Source organism: Crotalus tigris, unplaced genomic scaffold (assembly GCF_016545835.1).
Source record: "Crotalus tigris isolate CLP2741 ecotype Arizona unplaced genomic scaffold, ASM1654583v1 scf7180000017686.862900, whole genome shotgun sequence".
NCBI lineage: Eukaryota > Metazoa > Chordata > Lepidosauria > Squamata > Viperidae > Crotalus > Crotalus tigris.
The window spans coordinates 318,498-330,680 of NW_024096566.1; the positions used below are offsets into that span (position 1 = coordinate 318,498).

At 35.3% G+C, this 12,183-nt stretch overlaps 1 protein-coding gene across 2 annotated transcripts; it reads right to left on the reverse strand.

Annotated features, from left to right (window-relative positions):
• Nucleotides 1-658: 658 nt before the first annotated feature.
• STEAP1 (STEAP family member 1) lies at nucleotides 659-11,803 on the reverse strand. Of its 2 annotated transcripts, none has more exons than XM_039337807.1 (5): nucleotides 11,327-11,803; nucleotides 7,177-7,262; nucleotides 4,206-4,718; nucleotides 2,842-3,006; nucleotides 659-2,086 (listed from the first exon to the last, which is right to left on the reverse strand). In XM_039337807.1, the coding sequence occupies exons 2-5, from the start codon at nucleotides 7,237-7,239 to the stop codon at nucleotides 1,835-1,837; spliced, it is 993 nt and encodes a 330-aa protein (XP_039193741.1). In that variant the 5' UTR covers nucleotides 7,240-7,262; nucleotides 11,327-11,803; the 3' UTR covers nucleotides 659-1,834. The 2 variants fall into 2 exon arrangements, with proteins under 2 accessions (XP_039193741.1, XP_039193743.1); XM_039337809.1 differs by having other exon boundaries at nucleotides 11,463-11,611.
• Nucleotides 11,804-12,183: the final 380 nt, after the last annotated feature.

Here is a 12,183-nt window from a genome sequence, read left to right on the forward strand (position 1 = left end):
CCTTAGATGCCAACTGTCTTATGCATAATCATTGGGAAATAAAGAAAGCAGTGAGGATTTCCTTTCCCCAAGATCTTCATTTCTCACCTCAGAAAAGAATCAATTTTGAGGAAATTTTCCTGGAGAGGAAGCAACTATATTTCTCTCCAGCGGTGCCATGTTATAGTTAGCTATAATAAATGATCCAATTATGTATTGATATGCCAATGTATGTAGATCTTGTAATTAGCAAGAGTTGATAATACATTCCATACCCACTAGTACACATGGAGATTCTATTAGATATAAAATGTATCTAGATAATATTTGCATCACTTATTTACTTCCCATCAGTGAAGAAATCACAACTATATAATTGTTTCTATCTAGAGATCTCCTTTACTGGATTTGTATTGTGGATGACAACTTGTTTCATGGGTAATTTAATTCCACTGCTGTTTTATTGGTATTATTGCCATGAAAAAAATGTATTACCTTATACATTATTTTTATTCAATAATCCTATGTTAGATTCACATGGTGAGATTTTCAGGGAGGAAACTGTTTCCTATTGTGTATTTCCCTCTGGGTACAAACTTCCAGCACATCTTTTCTTAAAAGGCTACTATAGAACAATCACTAAACTTCTGTTTAACATAAAACCACTGGAATATGAAGGTTGAAAAAATGAAATAAAGTTTTATTATATTGCATACATTCTTACAAAAAGTATACTAATAACTACTTTTAGATAAATTTATATTTACATTGTTCAATTCACAATATAATTTTAAGAACATAGTGAAAAGAAAATGAGAATATTCTCCAGATTTCAGAATAATCATCCTTACTAATTAGACCTCAACTTTGCACAGATGGAAATCATTCCTCCAAAAAACATAAAAGGTGAGAAATGCCAGATAAATCCATGCCCAAACTTCTTTCAGTCATAAGTTAACTATATTGTTAGGACCAAAGCTGCATTTTCTGCAGTTGTTTGGCTCTTGCATCAGCAAACTAACATAACTAGTAGTGCTCACAACTGACAATTATATAAACCAAATATGTCAAACATGCCAAACCTAAAGTGGCTTTAAAAGATTCATGCATCTCTTTTTCAAGTACTACAAATTATCTTGGAATCTCCAGGTATAGAATAATATGTTAGAAGACCAAATGCTGGTGGATAAATTCATTCCTTTTCTAGTTCTGCCTTTACTCACATTAGGCATCTATTTTCTGACAACAAATTCATATGCTATATCTCCTAGTCCAATATAGTGACATCTCCTACAAAAGTTGTTTTTAAAAGTATTTTATATAAGCTGGTTGCATTAGTTGATCTGAACATGCACTTAGATGAATATACAAATCTTTGATTTATTTAATGAGATTGTGGGTAAAAGAATGTACTGTGTCTATCCTACTGAGTTTCAGTCATTATAACACTGAGGCAAAGATGGCCCATTGTTCACATTATACTTTTTAGTCTATGTATTATCTTGTACATTTTAAATTGCAATACAATGCATATTTGAAGTATATAAATATTATACGTCCACAATATTCCTGAAGAAAGTTCTGAATAAGAAATTGAAATTTTGGTTTTTTTTTTTAAAATGAATTCCTGTATAGAATTTGTATAATTCGATCAGAGGCACAATCTCTGCATTTCTCAGTAAAAACTGAAATATAAAAAAGTAGGTGGATTTTTCTATTGTGTAGTTTGATCCTAGATACATCTTCAGAAGTAAACCTCAACAAGTCTAATGAGGTTTGCTCCATGCACCTGTAGAAAGAAGTGCAATTATATGTATAAATTGTTTTGTTTAGGATTTGGAAAAGGTCAGTGAATCTACAGTTTGGAAGTGATCTGTGTCTCATTTGTCACAACATCACAACCAGATCTGATCTTCTGTAGTCTCTTCCTAAAGCATGGGAACAGCAGGATAACTTTACAAGCCAGAACTACAATCGGAAGAATAACTGCTATTATAAACGTGGGTGGAGTATACCATAAGTACTGGTGTGGATCAATCCATTTATCCCATGCAAATACTAGTGCATGAATAGTACAAAGTAGCAATGCTACATATCCAATCTTGCTCTAGGAAAAAAAAGAAGAGAAGTATTTTAAATAGAGTTAATTAAAATTAAATATAATTCATAGTACCTGCTAGATACATATATTTAGAAGTATCAGTTAACATGGGTAAAAAGAACAGCTTAGTCTATTCATGGGGATTAACAGCAACTTGATATCAGAAACCAGCAGGCATGGAAATAAATGTTCATTTGCTTGTGACTGCAGGAATCAAACTGTGTCAAGACAAAAGCTGAAAGAGTTGGTTGAAAAGTTGATAATCTTAACTATATTAAAATTCTATAAGAAATTGATGAATATTTTTTGTTGTTCTTAATATCTATTTGTTTCAAAACACCAGTCAACAAAATATTAATACATAGTAACAAATTCAGGGTTTTCATCTCTGGACTTCTTGACATATTTTGTAAAATATATGAAATTCTGCAACAGTAGTCTAGAATTCTAATAAATAAATATTTCATTTTCTGAATTTAAAGAATATACCTCCATTCTAAAGTAAAAGGGAATATTTTTCAACCAATGAGCTTCCTTTTCTTATAACTCGTGTTCCATGAATTATATATCAACAGAGTAGAAATCAAATGAGTAGGAAAAATGTAACTAAGTTTACAGATAGCTTTCTTTTTCATGCATCCCATCATTATTTCACAATTTCAACCGGGAATAGCAGAGATTGAACATCAGGCTTGTAACATCCAAGTTCATGTCCTGCTACAAAAGATTATTTGTAATGATACATCTGTCCATCCATATACCTGAATATAATGAAACTCTCTCCAAGTCAATGAGTAGCTGACAGATGGAATTGATGTTACTGCCAACACAGCCAGCAAAGCAAGTGCCAGAATTCCTAGAGATACATAAATCTCCATTCTCCAGACATCATGTTCAATCCAGGCATTTTCCTTTTTTTTCTGTACCTGTGGAAATATTACACTTGAAAAAAAATATCATAAGGGCACCTTGACAGCCTACATAATATTAAATTCTAGTTGTACACATTTTGCATAGATAGCACTCTAGGAATCAGATTATATGGACTGACAGCCTATTGTCATTTTGTGATTGAAATATAAGCTGTGGTTATACCTCAAATAACACTGGAGTTTTCCCATGTGAAAGTATACATGGGTCAAGAATTGCAGTGGGAATAAGGAGAAAAATATCAGTGAATATGTGTAAACAAGCCCACATCAAGTTTACATCTGTATCATTTAACAATAAAGTTAAACAAAATAGGAATCAGCTGCTGCTTTGCTTCATTTTCTCAGCTTTGTGTACCAAATTAGGGCATAGTCATATTGAAACTATCGTGTTGTTTACACCAATGACAAAAAGAAATTGCATCAGCCTACACCAAAGCAAAGTCAATTAAGCTGAATATTTACTTACTTCAACAAAGTTTTAACCCCCTAAGAAGATTAGTTCCAATTCCTTGTTAACTTGATTTTTCCAGCATGACTCCCTTTATTTGCTGACAAACAGAATTCCTTCTCAAGCTAAATACAACCTTTGGCATATTGTGACAGGTAATGCAGTAAGGAATATTTTAAGTGACTAATCAAGGGAGGTTGTCTTGGCAACCACTGTTAATTTGCTAGGACAGTCAATGAATCCAGATAGTTTACAAAAGTCCTATATAACTGATGTGCACAGAGAATAAACTGTCACAAAGTTAATATTTAGCATGGGGGAATAGGATGCAAATTACATAATTTTTCCCTTCACATCTACATTTGACAAAACTTTCTGCATGATATACTTAGACAAAACTATTTAAAATTTCTAGCAAGATTTTGTGTCAATGACTTTAGATGTGCAAAAAAATCTCAACTACTCTGCTCTTGACAGATTCTACTAAGTTGTCTTCATTGGGTAAAAAGCCCAATTCCCAACCTCAATTCAACAATCCCCATGTTGTTAAAATAGCATAGTATGTATATGTAAGAATAATAGAATGAAATTAATGGATCCTAATGTGATGAAGCATTTAAAGAATTAGAACCCTTTCTTTTCTTCTCTGAATCCATTTTTTCAACATTACCCATTAGAGACTAGATCATCAAAAAGGCACAATGTGTGTGCGTTTGTGTATGTAGTGATACTGTAATAAACATACCTGCTGATATGCCCAGTTTAAGAGTTTGTATCTGTATGATCTCCTCAGTGGATAGCACAAACTGTAACAGGCATGCATGGAAGCAAAAAAGAAGCTAAGAAGCCCAAACTGTTTTCTTGATAACATCCATCTGTCTAACCATGGTGGAAAACGTCTATACTTAGTTCCATAATGGAATTGGAAGCCAGCAGCTAATATTCCAGGTAAATAAACCAAGGCCAGAAGAGTAATTGATACCACGGGTAAGACTTTGTTTATGACCAAGATTGGAATTTTATAAAATACGTTTTCTTGAGCAGTGACAAAAGGATGGATGATGTCTCTTAGGAAAGTATAAGTAAATATAAAAAAAGAGAGTATTAATGCTGTTTTCACTGGTAAATGCCATTTAGGAAAAATATCATATTTGCAGTACTTATTGGGAGAAGACTCAAACTCATCCATATGGGTTCTTTGATGCATGTGAGAGAACACAATTTCTTCAGGAATGCCAGGAGCTTGTAAGTCCATAATCTGAAAAGAACACACAGTACACATAAGCCTGTAGAGTGAGTTAGTATTACTGGTAATAGTAGATCCATGCATTATTTTTCTTTGTACGTTAGTCCAACATAAGTTTCCTTCCATCTGAAATTTCTCTAAGCCTCAGACTTTAGGTTACAGGAATTTATATAAACTGAGATTGTATTTCATTAGCTTAGTCATGTGTAATTTTAGGCACTAAATTATTTTTGGAAAGCTGGTTCTTCTGTATGTTTTCTCATAATATTTTGTGAACTTTCAAATTAATGGGAAAACATTTTAGCCAACGAAGAGATCTGAAAATTTTAAAATTGCATTGTTTTGTGATCTTTGAAGTTGGTTTAATAATGTAAGACATTAAGATAAGTTTAGATTTTAATGGGAATGCAGCTAATGTTTTCTTCCATAACTTACAAAATCATTTAAAAATGGAAACCTATATTGGAAAGTATTTTGTACTATTTGAAACTAATATTCTTCACTCACTAAAGTTTTGTATTTAGGATTTGTTTACCTAACAATATAGCTAAAATTATCTTGATTAATATAGAAGACCCATGTTTTTCTTAAAGATAGATGTGAACATAGTTGAATTTTAGGTTCCCAAAAATGCAGAATAAATGTGGTATATTTTATTCTAATACATTAACCTAAACATTATAGCAACAATCAAATGTCATCTTTTCTCACAGGCCTTTTAAATTCGACAAGACAACTGTAATGCTAATTAAGGGGTTCTTTATGTTAATGGTTGTTTCTAAATTCCATATAACTTCCCGCACTGAAATGGGAAGGCCAATGTTTTTACATTCTTACAACATCTTAATAAATCTTTTATTCAGAGATACATTTTTATGCTAGTAATATTAATTCAGCTAGAAGGTTTTAATGCATAACTTTGCCAGAAAGTCCAAATCACATTTTCTACATTATCATGGGAATATAAATAAAGAACCCAATGTGTTAAAAAACAATCAGAAACCTTTGAACAAGGTAAATTACTGTACCAGAAATCTTTTGTGGGTGATTGGAACATTACACTCTGTGAAATAGTTCCAGAATGTTTTGAGCAGCTTGTACATTTTAAAGAATAGAGAATCAATAAAAAAGGAAAAAAGACCACATACAGACATATCACAGTATAAACATCATTAATACCTCCCCCTCCAATTTATAAGGACTCCAAGCCATCCTAACCCAAGGCCAGAGAGAATATCCATATATTTAAAGACTTCTGGAACAGATCTCTGGAGGGATATTATTCAACAGAGAAAGCATGCTTCCTAAATTCTATTAGATTAAAGAAAACCTAAGTTACTGTTTGATTAAAGAAAACTGAAATGTAACAACACTGCCTGATTTTACTGGATGAACAGAAACCATGGAAGAAATAACCCTGTCTTATACCATTAAAGGCTTTATATATTATAACCAGCACATTGGCATCTGGAAGCTCACTGGAAAACAATGCAACCTGTTCTGCAGTGGTGTCACAGGGGTATACTGAGGAATGCCCATTGTTCATACTACTGCATTATGAATCAAGTGCAGTTTTTGAGTAGTCTTCAAGGGGAGCCCCATGTACTTATTAATTGCAATAATCAAACTATACAGGGACTAGGGCATGCATGACCATCTATAGGTCCTATGATTCCAGGAATGTCTGTCACTTGAATGCTAGATGGAACTATGAAAAGACTGTCTTGAATACAGGCAGCATCTGCCCTTTGACCAGGAGCTGTGATTTTCAGAAGAACACCAGTCTGAAATGGAGAAGTATAATTGCATCCAAGATTAAAGAAAATCCCTAGATAAGGGGAGGGGGAAGTCAAATACAAAGCCATTCAGTCCTGGCACAATTGAATCTGTTGCTTTTCATCTGGACCCACAGCTTCTAGACATTGGGACAAGGCACTGAAAGCATCATTTGGCCCATCCAAGGTCAATGCGTTAGGTATCATCTACATATGCTGGGCTCCAAGCAAATGGATGATTTCCCCAGTTGTTTCATATAGATGTTTTGCAGGAGGGAAGATAGCCTTGAGCCCTGAGGCATTCTACAAATGAATTATATATGTTTCATGGTCAGATCCAGCAACCAGAACCAAATACAAAAATTCACAATTAAACAATAGGTTTCTTCTGAGCACATCTGGATCCCATGTTTAGGAAGCTGTTTTTGATATTTGTAATGATCTGACTTCATAGCCATTTTAACGAGGCGATTCTCTTAAGTTTTGTTGTAATTTTAGAAACTTGATGTACATACCTCAGCTTCTACCGCGAGTCCATTTGGAATCAAAAACTCTTGTTTCTTTACCATTATTTACCAAGTATTGATAATTAACTGCTCTATATACCACCATACCCCAGAAAAAATTAGGGATGGGGCACCAAAGCACCATCCAAGGACAATTTAGAACAGGTAACTTAAAGATATAAAAATTACCGCATTGCCGAAAATCTCCTGTGTTATTTCAGAGTTCATTTTCCCATTTTCATCCTGATCCATATTCTTTGACCAATAATGGATGTCTGAAAAACAAATTCAGGAGTCTTTTGTTACTTATTTGCATTCCAAAAAAAGATAGTAATAATAAAATCTATAAATAATCAAAGATACTATTGTTTTGAAAAATCTTTTTTTTATAAAAACAGAAGGCCAAAATGTTCTTACAAAACTAAATGAAAGTATGGGAAGTTTCTATACTGAGATAAAAAAAAGTTGGATTAGAAAACATTAAGAACTAATGATGCTGTGTAATTCATAATTATTAATTTCTAATAATTTGGATCCTTAGTATTTGAACTTTATAGATTTAAATAAAGAATGTCACTAGTCTGACTCAGATATTTCTAAAACCTTCTTGACATTTTAATATGAACAGTCAAGTTTCTCTTCAAGTTATATTGATGTTCCAATTTTACTGAAAAATCTCATTTTTATAGAAATCTGAGCATTAAGAGTGTATATTTTTATAAGCAAATCTGATACAAACAGGATTCTGATGTGGACTCTAGTAACTCACAGATCTTTCACGTTCACCATCACTTCCCTTCTAAATAATCTACCTTGGTACCAAAACTTAGCTGGCTTTATGATGCCCTCAATCATGCCTTTATTGTTCAACTTGGATTTGAAAACATTTTTTATTGTGAGCAAAGGGAGTATTTTATTAAGGCGAAGGAAGAAACAAAGACATGGAATAGGATACCTGCAAGCTTTGTTTCATGGATCTGACATGGGTATGATGTTTGCACATCAGCTACATTCACCCCCATATCCTAATTAAGGTGATTATTGCATGCCATAGATTATATTATAAAACCCTGTGAAGTCTAATGTTAAAAGCCCCTATTCAACAGGATATATTCTATAAAAGAAGCCTGGTTTGCTTGGCTCAAGCCAACAATGACTTTAGGGCATCATTCAGACTTTTTACAGAAACATCAATATGGTGGCCTTCCTGATATCTAGGCTGACAATGCATGGCAAAAATCATATAATTAAAGTAGTTACAACTCTGCCTATTGTGAGAACAGACTTCAGCTATTAATTGCTTTTCAATTACACTTCTTTCGTGATATCTGTTTCTCATAACCTCTGGGACTAGGCTCTTTATCTCTAAATACTGAATACTAAATAAAAATGCTAAAAGAGAAGATATTAAAGGTTGCTGATCCAGCAACTCCTTAGTATTTATTTCAACCTCTGCAGTATACTAATTTTTATACAGAAGGCTGAAATAACATGGATATCACTTAGAGATCTGATTATATAATAGTTTACATCTGTTACACAGATATCCGTGGAGAGAAAACTGCCATCCTTTTTAAAATGAGAAAGGTTTGGGTGGGTGACTTTCATGCTGTTGCCTGAATCAATAGTTCTAAGTATATCAAAACTCACTTCAGATGGAATAAAGTCTTAATGAGCATAAGGGGTCTCATTGTTGAGTATCCATTCCCAAGACTGAAATCTTATCCATGAATGTAACTATTTTAGGGCAGTGGGAACCATTCAGGACATTTTGCATTGGTAGCAACCTTGACCACCACCACCACACATAGTCTTTGACTTATAACCATTCATTTAGTGACTTTTTGAAGTTACAACAGCACTGGAAAAAACGTGACTTATGACTGTTTTTCACACTTACAACCTCTGCAGTATCCCCATGATCACGTGATCAAAACTCGGGCACTTGGCATGTATTTATAACAGTTGCACTGTCATGTGATCACCATTTCCGACTTTCACAACTGGCTCCCCACAAGCAAAATCAATGGAGGATTTCAAACATCACATTATAGCCAAAATTCCTTGCCCATTGGATCATACAGTGTTTTGCATGGGAGAATATGTGGATAAAAATATAATTTAATTCACATTAAATTATAACCTAAAAGAAAATTTCTACAAAATAATGTATCACTGGTATTTAACACCAGATAAGTTATCTAGAATGTATAAAGGTATTTCAAATGAATGTTGGAAATGTAAATGTAAAGAAGGAACCTTTTAATCATTTATGGTGGACATGTGATAAGGCAAATAAATATTGGAGTAGGACTCATATATTAATGAAGAAAATTCTTAAAGGGAACATAAAGATTAAACCAGAAACTTTCCTTCTGGGTCTAATGGAAAGAGAACTGGGAAAAAAATTTGGAACTATGATTTTATATACGGTGAGGGCAGCAAGATTGCTCTTTGCACAAAAGTGGAAGAATGCCTCAATTCCTACCATGGACGAATGGTTACAAAAGCTGATGGAATTGGCAGAGTTGGCCAAATCGACCGTGCTGATAAAATAAAAGAACCTAAGTACTTTTGTTTCTACTTGAAGCCGCTTCTAGACTTTGTGCTTGAGGTGGGAAAAAAATGATATCACGAGTTTGGGTTTTACTGATTAGACTGACTTGCCAATACAGAAATGGCTAGTGCATACTACTATAGAAATATAAAAAGTTGAGATTTGATTTTAATGTCTGATTTTACTGCAACGGAGAGAGTTGGAAGTCAATGCCTTTTGTTCCTTCCCCTCCCCTTCATCACACCTTTTTTGTCTTCCCTTTCTCTACTGTTGTCCCCCCTGTTGTATTTTCACATTTTATGTTATAAATGAATAAAACTTAATAAAAAAATATGGAGGAAGCCAGATTTGCTTAACAACCTCATGATTCACTTAAAACTACAGTGATTTGCTTAACAATTGTAGCAAAACTGTCAAAAAAATGAGGCAGAACTTAACAACTGCCTTGCTTGGCAACAGAAATATTGGGCTCATTTGTGATCTCAAGTCACAAAGGTGTGTAACACCCTTTCAAGAGGTTTGCACAGTCCTATTTTACTGCACTCAGATCTTCTGAATAAGCAATCATGAAACTTGGCAGACAGCCTAACTGCCTATCAAAGAACTTGAGAATTTGTAGAAGTATCAATATAGGGGAATATATGCAGCTCAGGGCTGAACTGAGAAATTCTTGAATCCTTCTAGCACTGAAGATGCTACCTAGTGGAGTAACAAAGCATCTGCAAAGAAACCATCAAGCTCAGAGAGCACCAAGGGGTCCAATCTTGGCAACTTTAAGATCTGTGAACTTCCAACTCCCACAATTCCCCAGCCAGCCATACTGCCAAGGTTGGATACCTCTGTTCTAGAAGGTACACTAAAAATGTATCATTTTTATTTTTAATTCAGCAAAGCAAAGCTTGGAAGAGCCAGGTTGTCATATTCTGAGCTAAATATTAAAGTTAGTTCTGCAATATCGCAATATGAAAAGTGTATATTGCTGTGTACAGCATATGCAAGCAGGGAAATGTTCTTAATCCCTTTCCCTTTTTGCTCTAATACTGGATCTGCCACTTTTTCTTCTTTTCCTATCACTTCCCATTTTCCTGCTGATGCTGCAAAAGGCAGTGTGCCAGGCAGCTACTGTACTGAGATCTAACGATAAACTGAGCTTTGCTTCTGTGCCAGCATAGTCTAAAATTAAAAGATTCAAATCTACTTATATTGAACAGTCAATTCATTCTCAACTTATTGTCTTCTGTGACTCAAAGGACCCAGCAGGCGCCAGACGGTTCTAAGATTAGGGAACTCTAACCAAACCTTACCACTAAAAAGGGAGCAGAAAACAGTCCCATTAAGGGCTTTCCAGAAAGAGAGTGAAAAAGAGTTGGGGATGAATACAGTGATAGTTAGTGAAGCTCTGAACAGATGCATAACACGGGATAAACTGATTCTAGATCCCACCGGCTAGAAATATTTCTTGTTTTCTTACATCTCTTAGAACTATGGGTTTCCTATTTTCAACATTCCGTTAGAGTCAGCAGCATCTCATCATACTGTATTCCGAAGTTCCTTTCCTTTCCGGAGCTCGCTTCCAGAATGGAAAACGGGACCTTCAATCAAATTTTGGTCTCTACCTAAACTTTCGCACGAAACTTGTGACTTTGGGACCTTATGACGTCGGCTATTCCGTCACGTATTCTTGCCCAACATTGCTTTTGTTCGGGCGTTCAGGTCTGCACTGCGAGGGAGGCGGGGCCGGGGGTGTCTTTTACAGCCTCTAACTAATTCCCGAGAACCCACCTCTGGCTCGGCAGGTATTTGGTGAGCGGTGTGTTTTGCCTCTCAGGAACTGTGGATGGGCTGCCCTCTCATAGAATTGGAGTTGGCTCCGTTTTGGTGCTCGGGAATATTCAGCGACCGAACGCTCTGAACTTACGACTTTTTTTTCCGCTTTCGGGAGCCGGACGGGACGATTAAGGCCGGCGCAGAGTTTCAGCCAGCCCGGCGTCTCTGCTCTGCTCAACACGTTTGCCGCGCAGCATGCGGCCGTCTCGTCTCGCCTCGCCCCGCCCCTTCCAGCTCCGCCTTCGCATCCTTTTTGTGTGTATGTGCCCCGCCTTTCTTCTGCCTGCAGGACTTGGTTGATTGATATATAAAGTACCTCGTTAATCAAACGGAAAGAGGCAGCGCCCGGGAAAGCCAAACTTTGAAGAATATGCAGATGTAATAAGCAAACATCTCCCAGATAAAAAAGGAATGCACTCTGAAATTTGCAAACCACCCACCTTCCCCGTTTTGCATAAATATAAGATAAGAAGTAAGTACATTAACCACAGAATCTTTAATGCTGTTAGGAGCAGTGGGGATACTGTAAGCGGATGAATTTGGAAGACAAAACTCTATCCTTTAATGTCAGGGAAATAAATGCAACCGAACATCATGTTGTAACTGTACTGATGTCAGAAATGGTGAAAAATGCTTGCTTTTAAATTTTCCCTCACAAGTGCTCTCCCGGTCCTATCTGGATTCCATATGTACTGTAGCAACTAATATGATCAGCTATTGTACTTTAATTCCTCTAAGCATCACTGGACATATGCAAGGCCAACACTGAACATCCATCTCCAATTGGACTGTTGATCACACAAGCTTAGGTT